The 17,002-nt window shown below is 43.2% G+C and overlaps 2 protein-coding genes across 2 annotated transcripts; both read right to left on the bottom strand.

The window, feature by feature from the left end:
* Positions 1 to 223: 223 nt before the first annotated feature.
* On the bottom strand, positions 224 to 5,766 carry LOC143035033 (uncharacterized). The gene is made up of 7 exons (XM_076201451.1): positions 4,724 to 5,766; positions 4,313 to 4,527; positions 4,034 to 4,224; positions 3,658 to 3,936; positions 3,373 to 3,474; positions 2,929 to 3,223; positions 224 to 351 (listed from the first exon to the last, which is right to left on the bottom strand). The coding sequence occupies exons 1-7, from the start codon at positions 5,764 to 5,766 to the stop codon at positions 224 to 226; spliced, it is 2,253 nt and encodes a 750-aa protein (XP_076057566.1).
* A 14-nt stretch (positions 5,767 to 5,780) lies between these two features.
* On the bottom strand, positions 5,781 to 6,839 carry LOC143035027 (uncharacterized). Its single transcript, XM_076201437.1, has one exon. The coding sequence runs from the start codon at positions 6,837 to 6,839 to the stop codon at positions 5,781 to 5,783; it is 1,059 nt and encodes a 352-aa protein (XP_076057552.1).
* Between the last annotated feature and the right edge of the window lie 10,163 nt (positions 6,840 to 17,002).

The raw sequence follows: 17,002 nt of genomic DNA, 5'->3' as shown, positions 1-17,002 counted from the left end.
CGACATGCGCGTACACATGTCCAGCCAGTCGGCCGGCGATTGGAAAATGTTACCATACGAGATGCAATATTGTACAATTACAATATTTCTTTAAATACAAAGATTTTGAGTACGGTGTAGCATACTGAGGAATAGCAACAGAGATACATGGCACAAGTTGCAAGACATCTGGTTACATTACAAATAATTAAGAGTACACAAACAAAAAGAAACCTAACCCAAATCAATTTGGCAAAATCTGCGCCCCGATGCTCACGGTCACGGCTACTTGACCTGAGGGCAAGGGATTAACAATAGACGCCGCTGATCTGACCATGCTTGACCTACTGGTTGTGTCAAACTTGTCCATAGCTGGGCAATAAAGAGGGTGTGTGTGAAAACTACGTGCTGGCTGACAACTTGCGACCATCACTACAAAGAAAGAAAACACGTGGACATCGAGATACGTGACAACACACACGCACACACACAAACAAACATACACACACAAACATACACACACAAACAAACATACACACACAAACAAACATACACACACAAACAAACATACACACACAAACAAACATACACACACAAACATACACACACAAACATACACACACAAACATACACACACAAACATACACACACAAACATACACACACAAACATACACACACAAACATACACACACAAACATACACACACAAACATACACACACAAACATACACACACAAACATACACACACAAACATACACACACAAACATACACACACAAACATACACACACAAACATACACACACAAACATACACACACAAACATACACACACAAACATACACACACAAACATACACACACAAACACAAACACAAACACACACACACACACACACACACACACACAGTGGTAGAGTTCCCGCCTGCCACTATTGCGGTTTAGGTTCAAATCCCGCCCAGGAATGAAATAATTTCAGTATCGTTGCGCTGCGAGTCGTTACTCCAACTTTCATGGGAGGGGAGTTGGGTGTGTGTGCGTGTAAGGTCTCAGCATTACCCATAGATCGGTCATATATGAGCTCTGAGCTCTCTTCCGGGAGGAAAATAGCTGTCGATCATTAGTCCAACCCGTGATCCAAGACCATGGTGAATCTCACACACGCGCGCGCACAAACTGAAAGCTGAGATTGATCGATGGAAACATGGAAACGGGACTCAGCGAGCATGGATCTTATCCTGTATAGTATAAATTATTAAACACACACACACCAACACACACACACACACACACACACCAACACACACACGCACACCAACACACACACGCACATACACACACACAAAGGATTACAAAGGCGGAGCATGCCGACAGGAGACCTTTGGATCCATATCTAGGTCGGATGCAAAAAAAAAAAAAAAAAAAAAAAAAAAAAATTATAATGATAAAATAATAAATAAAAACTATAATAATGTAAATAACAAATGAAATACATAAATAAATGCATAGGAATAGTTAAAATAATAAACAAACAGGTAAATAGTAAATAATAATAAATTGATATATAACTAATAATAAATGAAAATCAGACAGACAAATGATAACAAAACAAGAACAAATAATATAAGATAAATTATAATCATTACAGCATCTAACTGATTCTTAAAGCTTCGAACTAAACTACATTGCACTACCTGTGCAGGAAGTTTATTCCATTCATTAACTACACGGTTGGCAAAGTTGTTTCTACCTACTTCCAAATTGAATCTATTTCCGGACAGTTTGAGACCATTGTTTCTTGTCTGATTCTCATTCAATTTGAAAATTTTGTCACTTTTGATGTTGTCAATTCCCTTTAAAATCTTAAAGACCTGTATCAAGTCACCTCTGAGTCTACGCTTTTTTAGGGAAAACAGATTCATGTGTTTTAGTCGATTTTCGTATGATTTATTTTTGATATTTGGAATCAGTTTTGTGGCTCGCCGTTGTACTCTTTCCAGTCTGTCAACATACACACACACGCGAGCGCGCTCGCGCATCTATCGTCAGTGTAAAGACGTCTCAACTAGAGGTCCCGAGAAACAACGGAACACCACAACTATAAGTATAACAGCAAACCTAGTTTTTATTAAATGGGAGGGTGTAAAGGACCAATTAAGTCCTTTAGTTCTGAAACTAGGTGCGGACCACCACTGCCTGCTTCAGAACTCTCGGTTCGTGTATAGACTCGTAGGACAAGTAAGAAAACACAGGATTACAATGGAAGTTTATAATTCTGGTCCTTCCACAATGCAATATCAAATCAATTTCAGGAAAAACAACACCAACTGTTTCACCTTAGGTCAGTTCGGTCGTAGCTCACTCGAATTGACTCCACAGTAAACACTTAAATTACTCGTAGAAAGCTTCGGTAGAAGATCAGGGTTTTGGAGCTGAGCGATGACGACTCTGGCAGAGCGGAAGGCGAAGTTGGAGACAAACGACGTCCAGTCGATGTAACACTGCAGTCACCAAGTTCTCTCTGATAAAACCACGTCTGTCTGGGACGCACGTAACCTCGGTCGTCATACGTGGCAGCTCGTTTCAAGTAAGGCTTCGAAGCGCACTCGAATTGTGCGTAATTTAAGAGGGCTGGATCTTTAGAAGATTAAGTGGCGATTTTCCCTTACACAACTCCCCCCTTAAAGAGTCTTCCCTTGGAAGACTAAGTGGGGAAACGCCACTCGAAATTGAGAAGAAAAGTTTATGCTCGACTAAGCAGGTCAGCCCCAATATTGTCAACTCCGGCCACATGTACGATCCTGAACTTACTCAGAGCCCATCGTAACAGTCTGTCATTCTTACCCTTGAACGTGTGAAGGTAGGTGAGGGGTTTGTGATCGACTTCGAGAACAAATTCTCACCCTCTGAGATAATAATCAAACCTTTGGATCCCAAACACAACCGCCAAACATTCTCGTTCAATAGTGGAATACCTGCTCTCACGGTCGAGAAGTTTCCGGCTGGCGAAGGCAACTGGGTGGGGATAGTCAAGATGGTATTGTAGTAGGACGGCGCCGAGACCATGAATAGAAGCGTCCGTTCGGAGGACGAACGTTAGACTAGTGTCAGGGAGTCTGAGGACAGGGTTAGAAGATAATACAAGCTTAAGGTGATTAAACAGGGACTGGAGCTCTTCCGTCCATGGTAGAGGTTCTCTGACGGTCTTCCTAAGCAGATTAGACAGAGGCCCAGTGTAGTCAGCGGCCTGGGGGATAAACATCTTGTAGAAACCTACCATACCCAAGAATGAGCGTAGAAGCTTTTTGGTGGAAGGGGGTGGTACGCGACACAGAGCTTCCACCTTGTTTTGGTTGAGGCTGTAGACAATCCCCACCCAATATGAAGCCAAGATACTGGATGGTTGGGAATCCAAAACGACACCTTGAAATCATGTGACGTGATGGCTTCTGATCCTGTCCAAAACAGCCCTAAGTGCCCTACAGTGTTGAGACCAATCTGAAGAATAAACAAATATGTTATCAAAATAGAGACATCAGGAAAGCCGGCAAGGACAATACGCATCAGGCGGATGTACGTTGCGCATGCAGTGGCAAGACCAAATATTAAGCGACAGAATTCCATGAGGCCGAGATGAGTTGGGAAAGCGGTCAGGGGTTTGGCTCTTTCAGATAGAGGCACTTGGTAATAGGCCTTGCACAAGTCCAGTTCAGAGAAGTATTTCGAGCCGGAAAACTTGTACAAATCCTCTTCAATGTTACATAAAGATTCGGCGTGGAAGACAGTTACAGCGTTCAGCTGGCGGTAGTCTATCGCCATGCGATACGAGCCGTCAGACTTTCGAACCATTACGACTGGTGAACAATGTGGTGATGACGATCTCTGGATGATACCTTGTTGGAACAGGCGCTCTACCTCTGATTCAAAGTGCGGTTTAAGGTGGACAGGCACAGGGTAGACCTTCATACGAATCCTATCGGTAGTGGTAAGGATTATATCATGTTCGACAGTCGAGGTACAACCTAGATTATCCGAGAAAACTTTTGTATTCACTTACCAATTCTTCCAAGGAAGTCTGTTGATACCCCTCCAAATTAGGGTTAACGTTTGGCCTCGAATCTGTTTCGTCGGTTTGACCATCAGGGGTCACGGGTAGTCGGGAATCTTCTGGTTCACTAAGGCAGATCTCTTTGTGTAAAGGGCTATCATCTATAGTGGAGGGTTCATCCAAAAGCTCGGCAAATGCAACTGAAGGACGTCGATAATACTTTTTTTAGCAAGTTGGCGTGGTACAACTTGGGGCCTGTGGGGCTATCAATGACATAGTCCACCTTACCTCTCTTTTCCAGTACTTCGTAGGGGCCCTTCCTGGCGACCAGAAGTTTACTCTTATCGCTGGGTAACAAAATTAGTACTTCATCACCGGGTTGAAATTTGCGATCTTGGGACCTGACGTCGAAATAAGCTTTGTATCGGGCAGTACTAACGTCGGCGTTTTGGGCAGCAATCTTAGCCGATTCTGCCAGTTTGTCTTGGAGTTCGATGACGTAGCTGAAGGTGGAGCGGTCGTCATCCTAAATGCTGCGGTCCTTCCACAAGTCCCGAAGTACCGAGAGGGGCCCTCTTACAGTTCTTCCATACAGAAGTTCAAAAGCAGAAAATCCGGTCCGATCGCTGGGGATCTCTCTGAGGGCAAACAAAGTAGGGACAAGATACCGATGCTAATCTCGGGGGTTTTTCAGTACACATTTTGCGTAGTGCAGCTTTCAAGGGACCGTGAAGTCTCTCGACGCGGCCGTTCCCACTCGGATGGAAAGGCGTGGTAAATGATGGCTTGACACACAGGAGCTTATGCAATTCTGCCATTAGTTGTGAAGTAAACTGTGTTCCCTGGTCAGACAATATTTCTCGGGGAATGCCAACTCTGGAGAAGATGGTGAGGAGTGCTTCGGCTACAGAGATGGAATCGACCTCCTTCAATTGAACCGCCTTTGGGAAGCCCGTGGCGAAGTCAATGAGGGTGAGAATGTAACGATGTCCCTCTGCAGAAGGTGGGAATAGTGGACCGACCAAGTCCATGGCTACCCTGGAGAAAGGTTCAGTAATAATAGGTAGAGGGTGTAGAGGTACAGGTTTGACTCTGCCCTTACTCGACATTCGTTGGCAGATGTCACACGAGCGGCAAAAATCACGAATATCTACTGCCATCCCAGTCCAGAAAAACTTGTCTGCTATCTTCATAGCAGTTTTTCTTTGAGAAAAGTGTCCCGCTAATGGATTTTTATGGCCAACAGACAAAATGATAGGTCGGCACTCTTTCGGGACAACAAGGGCGAGTTTACCCACCTTTTCAACATGCGTAGATAATACGCATTTTCGGTACAGCAAATCATCTATCTTGAGATACTGGAAGGAGGAACCATTCTTCGTCTGATCCATCTCCTCAGATTTTGTTTTATCCCACAATCCAGCCAGAGTGGGACAGGATTCCTGTACACTACAGAACTCTTCAGGGGTAACGGACAGGTGTTGAAGGGCAGGCATCTGAAGAGGATGAACTCTCTTCATCTTGGACCTGCGAGTCTCGACAGCGTTGATCTGGAAAGTGGACTCTTGAGTTAATGTAGGAGGTGGGACCGTCTTCGTGATAGGGGCAGCGGCGGCAATGGATGTTTGCATGCCTGTAGGAAGAGTCGAATGTGTAGTAGTGTCTAAAGAGCTAGCATGGGGTTTGAAAGGAAAGGGGTCAGGTTTACTAGGATCCCGTGCCCCAGGAACGTTGCCGATCATGACGCTTGCGCACTTCATAGGGGCTCTGACTGTGTCAACCCATCCCTCGTAGTATGGACAGCGTATATAGCAGCGGACAACAGGAAACTCGTTAACTCGGGGGACACATCTGCGTCTGGGGCAGCTTCTTCGGAGACCAGGACACAGTTGCATTCAGTGTCCCTGACTATAGTAGAAGTCCAAGAGCCATTGATAGTTCCTGCAACGGTGAAACATGGGGTGGTCCTGTTATTCATGCAAAATCCTACCTTGAATTGAGATTGGGCTTCTTTGTCTTTGAATGCACGGGGATTCTTTGGACAACGAAATCGATGATGTCCTTCTTCACCGCAATTGAAACACCTCATGGGCGTACGGAAGGCACCGCCTTTTGTATCTTCATGGGTTGAGCCATGGCTAGGGGGAGGTAAAGATTCGACCACATTAGTTTTCCTACGAGGAAAAGAAGTCTTACCGGAAGCATAGTTAGTATTCGGCTTTGGATAGGCCTTATGGGCGGAGGCCCAATCATCCGCCTTTGTCACCGCTGATTCTAGGGAAGTTACACTCTGTTCCTTGATGAAGAGGCGTATATCTGGAATTAGAGAAGCAAGGAACTGATCTAAGACAACAAATTGTCTTAGAGCTTCGAATGATTGGGGGACCTTGCACGCCTCCAGCCAGTTGTCGAATAGCTGTCGTAGACGGGTAGCAAATTGTCGGTAATTTTCCCCGACGCGAATCTTGTCGTTCCTGAAGTCCAATCTATAGCGTTCGGGTGTCTTGTCAAATCCTGTGAGCAATGCATGCTTAAGGAGGGAAAAATTGCTTATCGTTGCCAAATCAAACGTAGAATACAATTCAGCAGCCTTACCTGTTAATGTGCTGCCCAACCTGGCGGCAAGCGAATCTTCCTCAACGTGGAGCAGGTTTGCCACCCTTTCGAACCTGGAGAGATACGAGGCTATGTCTTCTTCTTGGTACGTGGGGAGGTCAGGCCGCTTGACGAAGATGTCCTGGCTAGAAGTCTGGTTACGGGAGTCGGGTGCAAGTTTCGCAAGCTCAATTTCCTTTTCATGTTGTAATCTAGCCATCTTTTCTTCGTGTTCTCGCTGTTCCCTTTTTTCTTTCTCTTCGTGTTCTCGCTGTTCCCTTTCGTGTTCTCGCTGTTCCCTTTCGTGTTCTCGCTGTTCCCTTTCGTGTTCTCGCTGTTCCCTTTCGTGTTCTCGCTGTTCCCTTTCGTGTTCTCGCTGTTCCCTTTCGTGTTCTCGCTGTTCCCTTTCGTGTTCTCGCTGTTCCCTTTCGTGTTCTCGCTGTTCCCTTTCGTGTTCTCGCTGTTCCCTTTCGTGTTCTCGCTGTTCCCTTTCGTGTTCTCGCTGTTCCCTTTCGTGTTCTCGCTGTTCCCTTTCGTGTTCTCGCTGTTCCCTTTCGTGTTCTCGCTGTTCCCTTTCGTGTTCTCGCTGTTCCCTTTCGTGTTCTCGCTGTTCCCTTTCGTGTTCTCGCTGTTCCCTTTCGTGTTCTCGCTCGCGTTCTTTGGTTCTTTCATCCCTTTCAAATGCCTGTTGATTTAAAACAAAGCGGCCAACATCGTCACCTTTAAAACCGATGGATTCGGCCTGGGCCTTGAGTTCTTCGATAGAAGTAAACTTAGACATTCTTGGGAGTATGGCTACGATTAACAAAATACTAAGACAATAAATAAACAGCACAAATTAAGGCCAAGTACAGAGGAAAAGTTGTGTAACTAAAGTTAACGAAAAATAAATACACCAAAATTTCAATGCGGAACAAACTATGGTCGTCCATCTGATGAAAGGACTAGTTGTCCTAAACAACACCCTACTGACTAAACAAAAAATGACGTAGTAACTGGAGCTTTTTGCTTCCGTTGCTACAGTACTACGTAGTCTGACCAAGTGGGGGGGGGGGGGGCGTACCGCACCTAACCCACGATTACACGACCACAGTCGAGCGAAGTGCCGAGGTGGCTAGAATCACTCTGTAAGACAAACAACTTAAATGGACAGTTTGCACGCTCAAAGTGCCACAACCATAGTCGAGCAAAATGCCAAGATGGCAGAAACCACTCTAAACGACAATTTAAATGAACAATTTGCACGCTCAAGGTGCCTCGACCACAGTCGAGCAAGTGTCAAGACGACTGAAATCACTCTAAACAAATTCAAATGAACGGTTTGCATGCTCAAGGTGCCAACAGATAAATCACCAACCTTACGAGTCGTTACGAGTCTACAGTCCTGGAATGGTCGCCACATGTAAAGGACCAATTAGGTCCTTTAGTTCTGAAACTAGGTGCGGACCACCACTGCCTGCTTCAGAACTCTCGGTTCGTGTATAGACTCGTAGGACAAGTAAGAAAACACAGGATTACACTGGAAGTTTATAATTCTGGTCCTTCCACAATGCAATATCAAATCAATTTCAGGAAAAAACAACACCAACTGTTTCACCTTAGGTCAGTTCGGTCGTAGCTCACTCGAATTGACTCCACAGTAAACACTTAAATTACTCGTAGGAAGCTTCGGTAGATGATCAGGGTTTTGGAGCTGAGCGATGACGACTCTGGCAGAGCGGAAGGCGAAGTTGGAGACAAACGACGTCCAGTCGATGTAACACGCCAGTTTTAGAGTGGAGAGAGGGGAAGGTGAGTAACTAGGTGCAGTCACCAAGTTCTCTCTGATAAAACCATGTCTGTCTGGGACGGACGTAACCTCGGTCGTCATACGTGGCAGCTCGTTTCAAGTAAGGCTTCGAAGCGCACTCGAATTGTGCGTAATTTAAGAGGGCTGGTTGTTTAGAAGATTAAGTGGCGATTTTCCCTTACAGAGGGGGAGTGTTCATGGATACCCGTGATGGTTTAATATAGTAGAAATAGTGAATATTGAAGAAAATGAAAATGAATCGAAATAGATGAGGAAATGACGATGAAATTGAACCAAACGTAAACATTGAAAGATCAGAGACATCTACTAGCACAATACCGAAGCGTAGTGTAAACATCGAAACACCAATGGGTGTTCTAACGCATGATGAAGATTTTTTTTTGTATTTAATAGATATGATAGAAGACTGAGTAGAATTATAGATATAGAAAAGGAGATGAGATCATGGAATCAAAAGATTATAGCATTAAAGAAAGAGATTATGCACCTAAATAATGAATACAACGAAACCTAAAAAGAACTGAGGGAATTAAAGAAAGAAAATGCGTAAAAAATGACGAGGTGATTTGAAAAACGAATTAATCAAAGAAAAAAATTAAAATGAAAGGATGAAAAACAAAAATACCACCTTTAAAAAAGAGGTGAATAAACAAATTAAAGAGGTAACCCAAAAAGTTAAACGAAATATAGGAGAGGAAAACTTACAAAAATTAGAAAAGAATGGTAAAGGGACCAACAAAACCAAGAAATAGGTTTCAAAGAAATAATCCAACAACAAATGCAGGAGAATATCAAAGACACAGTATTTCAAGCAATTAAAGAGAAAGAAAACTGGGTTAGAGATAGAGTAGACAAAAAAAAAAAAAAAAAAAAAAAAGTGCATAGTAGTATATGGTATAAAAGAAAAACACGACCTAGTTAGGTACTTGAGAGAAAAAGAAGAGAAGGAATTAGCAAGTAACATTCTGAAAGCAGTACAAGATAAAGAACAGGAATTAGAAAAGGAAATAGAAGAAGTGCATAGAATGGGGCAATGCCCAAAAGAAAAAATCCACAATTAGTAGCAGAAGAAGTATTAGCAAATGCAGGAAGGTTGAAAATTATAAAACTATATGGAGAAAAAGTAAATGAACAGTGGGGAGAAAGAGAGAAGACACTAAGAAGTAAAGCCCCAACCCCCCAAAAAAGTACCCCCCCAAAAGAAAGAAAAAGAAAAAAAAAAACGAGAAAAGAACGGGGATCGAAAGGAACGAATTCTATTTGAGAGTACTAGACACGAGGCTAAGTAAATGGTATAAAAACGAAAGGAACAAAGAACGAGGTAGAAAAGAAAAAGGTTAAAAGTGACGGTCTAATCTTAGGGTTAAATGAAATAAATGATTGTCTGTCAGAAGAAAAACCGGATATAATGGGAATTGTGGGGACGAAATTAAGGGGTCCAAACCATCAAATAGTGTTGGACAAGGATTATATAATCACTGGATAAAAACAGAGAAGAAAAACAAGGTGGAGGAATTATGTTTTGACTAAGAAAAACTTAAATGTGACGAAGGTTACACAGGGAGAAAAAAGTGTTGAAATGATTATGATAGAAATTGAAAATAGGGACATAAGAATTAAAATGTTTGTGGTGACTTATGTGCCCCCAAAAACGGGTTCTTGGAAAGAGAGCGATTATTCTAAAATGTTAGAAGACACAAGGCATTCATTAAATGAGACGCTGAAGGACGGAGGAAACGTAGTACTTATGGATGATTTTAACTGCAAAGAAATATGTTGGGAAGAGATGATAGTGAAAGGTGGAGAGGACCTTTGGGGAAATATATTACTTGACATGACTATAGAATATACAATGACACAATGGGTAAAAGAAAATACCAGATATAGAAATAATGAAGAACCGTCGAGACTAGATCTAATATTTACATCAGAGCCTGAAATTGTGGATAAAATTGAATACAAGACACCAATTGGGAAAAGTGACCACATACTACTTGAGTTTGAACTAAAAGAGGAAATATATATGGAAAGAAATGAGAAATACAGAAAAGGAAGACTGATGTATAACAAAACAGACTTTGGAAAACTTAAAAACTTCTTTAAAAAAACGAATTGGAAAAAAATCCACAATAAAGACACACAAGTGGAAGAGAAATGGATGCTTTTGAAAGAAATCTATGGCGGAGTGGATAAATATGTACCAAGACAAAAACAAGAAAATATATATATTAAGTGATGGTATAACAGAGTGTGCAGTGAGGCGAAAGATAAAAGAAATAAATCTTGAACAGGATGAAGAAAATATAGAAAAAAAGGAAAAAGGCAAATATACTGTATATCATTTTAAGGAATGAATGTGTAAAAGTGCGCAGGGAGGAAAAAAGAACTATGAGAAAGACATAATAGAAAAAATATAAGGACCAACCAAAATTGTTCTATAGATATGTGAACAGTAAACTAAAAACAAACAGAAAATAGTAAAATTACGCCAAAGGGACATAGAATACACTGAATATATAGAAATGGTTGAAGTCATAAACAGGAACTTCAAGTTTTGTTCAATAGAAAAATATACAGCATGGGGATGAAAGAAGTGAAGTGAGATCCCCGCCCATGAGTGAAATAATTGTAACAAGAAAAGAAACAATGGACCAAATAATAAAACTTGATGTCAGGAAATCACACGGCCCGGATGGAATTGCAAACTGGATACTAAAAGAATATATAAATGAACTAATAGACAAAGTATATAAGGTAATAAACTGCTCACTTAAAGAAGGAAAAATACCAGAATACTGGAAAAATGCAAATATCGTTTTCTATATATAAAGGGTGAAACAAGGAAGACCTAATCAATTACAGATGGACAAAACATCTGGAGGAAAACAATCTACTAAACCCGAGACGATTCGGATTTAGGCGGGGAAGGTCATGTGCCACAAATTTGATCTGTTTCTTTTCGAGACTAATATAGTACAAGAAAGGAATAGATGGGCTGATTGTGCTTTCCTAGATTTACAAAAAGCTTTTGATAAAGTTCCACAAAAAATATAATAAGAAAACAGGAAATAATAGAAGAGATGCAAGGAAAACTATTAAAATAGATGGAGGATTTCTTGCATGAAAGAAAAATGAGAGTGGTGCTCAGAGATAAGAGTTCTACTTGGGAAGAAGTGATTAGTGGTGTCCCACAGGGATCAGTATTGGCTCCAATAATGTTTGCTATTTATATAAATGACATGGATGAGGGTGTAGAATGTTATATGATTTTTTTTTTTTTTTTTTTTTTTTTTTTTTTGCAGACGACTCAAAACTGATGAGGAAAAGGACTGTGAGTCGCTACAGAGAGACCTAAACAGGGTTTGGGAATGGAGTCAGAAGTGGGAAGTGGACTTCAACATTAAGAAATGTAGCATAATGGAATTTGGAAAAATTAAAAAAAGAATATAAGGACAATATAAAATCTGGACAAAGAAAGTAAGGAAAGTGAGTTCTGAAAAAGACCTGGGGGTGATTATCACAAAAGACATGACTCCTGATAAAGAGATAAAGTTGTCGAAGAAACCTGCATTTTGGCAAGATCAATAAAGGTGGCCTTTACCTACTTGGACGAAGAAATGACAAAGAAAATGCTAACCACATTGATAAGACCAAAACTAGATTACGCAGCGACATTATGAACATCCACTACTAAAAAGAATATAAAGAAAATTGAAAGAATCCAAAGAGCAATTACGAAGATGGCCCCTAAACACTTTCAAAACTGTCATATGAAGAGAGATAGTCAAAGTTGGAATTACTGACTCTGGAACAAAGAAGAGAAAGAGGTGACCTATTGACCATCTATAGAATCATGACAGGAATGGAAGTCCTTGATAGAGAAGACTTACTAAATTGGGATAAGAGTAATACAAGAGGACATGAAAAGAAACTCAAAAAAGACAATTATAGAAGGGACCTGAAAAAGAACAGCTTTCCATACAGAGTGGTGGATGTCTGGAACAAATTGGACAAACAATAGTGTGTGCAAAAACCATACATGAATTTAAGAGCAAAGTAGATACTGCGAGATAAAAAGACGGGACACCACAAGCGTAGCTCCCCTTCCCGTAAGATACAACTAGGTAAATACAACTAGGTAAACACACACACACACACGCACGCACACACACACACACACAAACACACACACAAACACACACACACACACACACACACACACACACACACACACACACACACACACACACACACACACACACACACACACACACACACACACACACACACACACACACACACACACACACACACACACACACACACGCACGCACACACGCGCACACACTCGGTGGCGCGGTTGGTAGAGTTTCCGACTGTCACTACGGTGGTCCGGGTTCGAATCCTCCCCAGGGCTGAAATAATTTCAGTATCACTGCGCTTTGGGTCGTTACTCCAACTCTCGTGGGCGGGGAGTTGGGTGTGTGTGCGAGTAAGGTCACAGCATTACCCGTAGATCGGTCATACGAGCTCTGAACACTCTTCCGTGAGGGAAATAGCTGTCGATCACGAGTCCAACACGTGATCCAAAGACCATGGTGAATGGTGAATACACACACATGACTGAAATAATTTCACTATCGCTGCACTGCGAGTCGTTACTCCAACTCTCGTGGGCGGGGAGTTATGTGTGTGTGTGCGTGTGAGGTCACAGCTTTACCCATAGATTGGTCATATACGAGCTCTGAGCTCTCTTTCGGGAGGGTAGTAGCTGTCGATTACAATTCCAACATGTGATCCAAGTCCATGGTGAACACACACACACACACACACACACACACACACACACACACACACACACACACACACACACACACACACACACACACACACACACACACACACACACACACACACACACACGCGCGCGCGCGCGCGACACGATGGCGCAGTGGTAGCGATCGCGGCCGTCACTACGGTGGTCTAAGTTCGAATCCCACCCACGACTGAAATAATTCTAGTATCGCTGCGCTGCGAGTCGTTACTCCAACTCTCGTGGGTGGGGAGTTAGGTGTGTGCGTGTGAGGTCATAGCTTTACCCATAGATTGGTCATATACGAGCTCTGAGCTCTCTTTCGGGAGGGCAGTAGCTGTCGATCACGAGTCCAACACGCACACACACGCACGCACACACACACACACACAAACACACACACACACACACACACACACACACACACACACACACACACACACACACACACACACACACACACACACACACACACACACACACACACACACACACACACACACACACACACACACACGACTCGATGGCGCAGTGGTAGCGATCGTGGCCGCCACTACGATGGTCCAAGTTCGAATCCCACCCACCCAGGACTGAAATAATTCTAGTATCGCTGCGCTGCGAGTCGTTACTCCAACTCTCGTGGTCGTATGTGTGCGTGTGAGGTCACATCTTTACCCATAGATTGGTCATATACGAGCTCTGAGCTCTCTTTCGGGAGGGTAGTAGCTGTCGATCACGAGTCCAACATGTAATCCAAGTCCATGGTGAACACACACACACACACACACACACACACACACACACACACACACACACACACACACGCGCGCGCGATACGATGGCGCAGTGGTAGCGATCGCGGCCGCCACTACGGTGGTCTAAGTTCGAATCCTACCCACGACTGAAATAATTCTAGTATCGCTGCGCTGCGAGTCGTTACTCCAACTCTCGTGGGCGGGGAGTTAGGTGTGTGCGTGTGAGGTCATAGTTTTACCCATAGATTGGTCATATACGAGCTCTGAGCTCTCTTTCGGGAGGGTAGTAGCTGTCGATCACGAGTCCAACACGTGATCTAAGTCCGTGGAGAATAACACACACACACACGGCTCGATGGCGCAGTGGTAGACATCGCGGCCACCACTACGGTGGTCCAAGTTCGAATCTCACCCAGGACTGAAATAATTTCAGTATCGCTGCGCTGCGAGTCGTTACTCCAACTCTCGTGGGCGGGGAGTTAGGTGTGTGTGTGCGTGTGAGGTCACAGCTTTACCCATAGATTGGTCATATACGAGCTCTGAGCTCTCTTTCGGGAGGGTAGTAGCTGTCGATCACGAGTCCAACACGTGATCCAAGTCCATGGTGAATAACACACACACACACACACACACACACACACACACACACACACACACACACACACACACACACACACACACACACACACACACACACACACACACACACACACCAACATGAAAAATAAATCTATATGAAATAACCAGAAAAAGGAGTTACAAAAACGGCGATGGGGGGAAAAGGAGCAAACAAAGAAGCGAAGTAGGTGAGGGTAGCCCGCAATCGCGTGGTGAGTCGAGTGGAACTATGAGGGTTGTGCACGTGCAGGGCAGGTAGTCTGTACGAATCCCGCACGAGCAGACCTCAAACCTGCCACCGGCTTCCGGTTCTTGGCACAATGCCACATGCCGTCGTCATCACGGTTATCAGTGTCACAGTGATGCTTGTTTGCGTAGGTACAGTATGAGGCACGTACTTCATAACAAAGCAATTTAAGAGAAATCGCCATCCGTCGAGCAGAGGGAAAGTCTAATCACAGTCTATAAACTGTTCTTGGGAACCACATTTGACTATGGTTCCACTGCATGATTCCAAATAATCAAGAAAACATAGGTGCCCTAAAAACTGAAAAAATAAAATTATACTACCAGGATGCACCCAAAACCAACCCAATAGAACATTTATACACATGAACCAAATTCCTCCCCATAGAGGGTGAAGATCCTACGCCAGGAGTCGCAGATTAGCTGCGGCCTAAGCCATGACCTTTACACTATGCGCTTGGGCCGTTAGTGGGACTCGGAGAGAGGTGCGGGATTCGAACCCACAACTAAGCGAATGCGAGACCAGCACGTTTCCGACGTCACTATTGCACTTCCTACAGAACACAGCATGGGAATGATAGGTATATAGTTCTATGCAAGAGCACTCAATGCCACTCACTCATAACATCACACAAGTGCAACCAACCGAGCGAAAAAAAGAGCAGCGTACTACTCAAGCATATACAATTTCCACCAACACCCCACAGCACATACATTAAAAAATCACACCCAGATCGCAAAACGAGTTCTTCAAGACAGACCACCGAACTTCTCCAAGGCATTAGCTCTACAGAAAAATCCCTCCAAAGAGAACCAAGAACCACACTAGCAAGTCTGCCCTCAGGTCACCATCCAGCACTGAGACAATACCAACATGGAATAGGCGTGGCTACAAAAACAAAATGTCCTATATGCAACTATCACACAGAGAGAGGGCACAGACCACTTCACCTTACACTGTCCCACCTTAGCCCTAACCAGACCAACAATACGACATATCTTCCTGTAGCTATTCCCGGTTACACTGGGGGCGTGGGTATCCTGCAAGAGATCTGGTGTAACGAACTGACTGATTGATTGTGATATTTTTACATGAAGCACAAAGAAGATGAGAAATAGTAGCCTCAAACTATCAAGACGCAGATCTAATCTAGAAGTAGGAAGATCCAATCTTACCCACCACGTAACCAGTGAAAGGTAAAATATAAAATAGCGGCTATGCATATAGTATAGTTCAAAGTTGTTAGATTTATTCTGATAAATGTCTAGGATCTATGCTGTAATTTCTCTCAATTTGGTTGCTTAATCTACTCTATTTGTTTGTTTCTTTATCTGTTTATTGTTTATTTACTTGCGAGCTACAAAGCACTCTGTGAGGGGCACCTAGCCTCCCGATAGGGGGGGAGTGTGTGACGTTAAACCATATCATCATCATCACTTGTGAGTTGCGTATTTAAAAGAAATTATCCTACATCTGGCTTTGTTATGGACCGATAAGTTTCCTGTCTGCAGGAATGTCTTTTGCAATCACTTTACCTCAGTCAGATTTTGTTCTGCCTGACGCCAAAACAAGAACTGTCAAAGCAGATTAAGAAACCAAAGGGGTTATAAATCAGTCTCAGCAGCAATTACTGTCTATCCCAAACCTCAACTGTCCTGAGTCGACGGACGAAAGTCGACGTTTTTTTTTTTTACCTCGTCTGAAAAGCTACTCTCTTACTTCGAGCGGAAGATTCTGTTCGCTTTCGAAGAGGATGTCCAGTGTGCCTCATCCACGACATCTTGAGGAAGACTAACAAGAGGGGAACGGGTAGTAATGTGTGAACATACGAAAAAGAAAGATGAACCGGCATAGTACCAAAGTACCAGATATTCGACTTGCTAGTTATAGATTTTCCTTGCCAGGGAACGATGGTTCATCACGGGTTTTCCCACCGACATGTACTGCTTGTCTTTACCACGAGCACAGGTTCTCCGCACTTATGGTAATAACCAGGAAATTAGAAGTGCCTGGCTAACCTGGCGTGTGTTTCCGGAGACTCGTACCGGAGACCAGGCACCAGTCAGGGGGTCCCTTAGAACTACTAGATACAGAAGATACCAGTGAACCGGACATGAGATGATAGTTATCAGATCTGGGT

The sequence above is a fragment of the Oratosquilla oratoria genome, chromosome 2, assembly GCF_046742065.1.
Source record: "Oratosquilla oratoria isolate Oo_2021 chromosome 2, ASM4674206v1, whole genome shotgun sequence".
Lineage (NCBI taxonomy): Eukaryota > Metazoa > Arthropoda > Malacostraca > Stomatopoda > Squillidae > Oratosquilla > Oratosquilla oratoria.
The sequence above is the reverse complement of the archived record's forward strand: the minus strand, read 5'-3'. Positions and strand labels throughout refer to the sequence as shown.

Coding starts and splice junctions, on each gene's coding strand:
- LOC143035033 (XM_076201451.1), bottom strand. CDS start 5,766: ATGATCGGCAACGTTCCTGGGGCACGGGATCCTAGTAAACCTGACCCC. Junction 4,225..4,312: donor CGAAGTACTGGAAAAGAGAG/GTAAGGTGGACT, acceptor GACGTCCTTCAG/TTGCATTTGCCGAGCTTTTG. Junction 3,224..3,372: donor TTTGGATTCCCAACCATCCA/GTATCTTGGCTT, acceptor TTTATCCCCCAG/GCCGCTGACTACACTGGGCC.
- LOC143035027 (XM_076201437.1), bottom strand. CDS start 6,839: ATGGCTAGATTACAACATGAAAAGGAAATTGAGCTTGCGAAACTTGCA.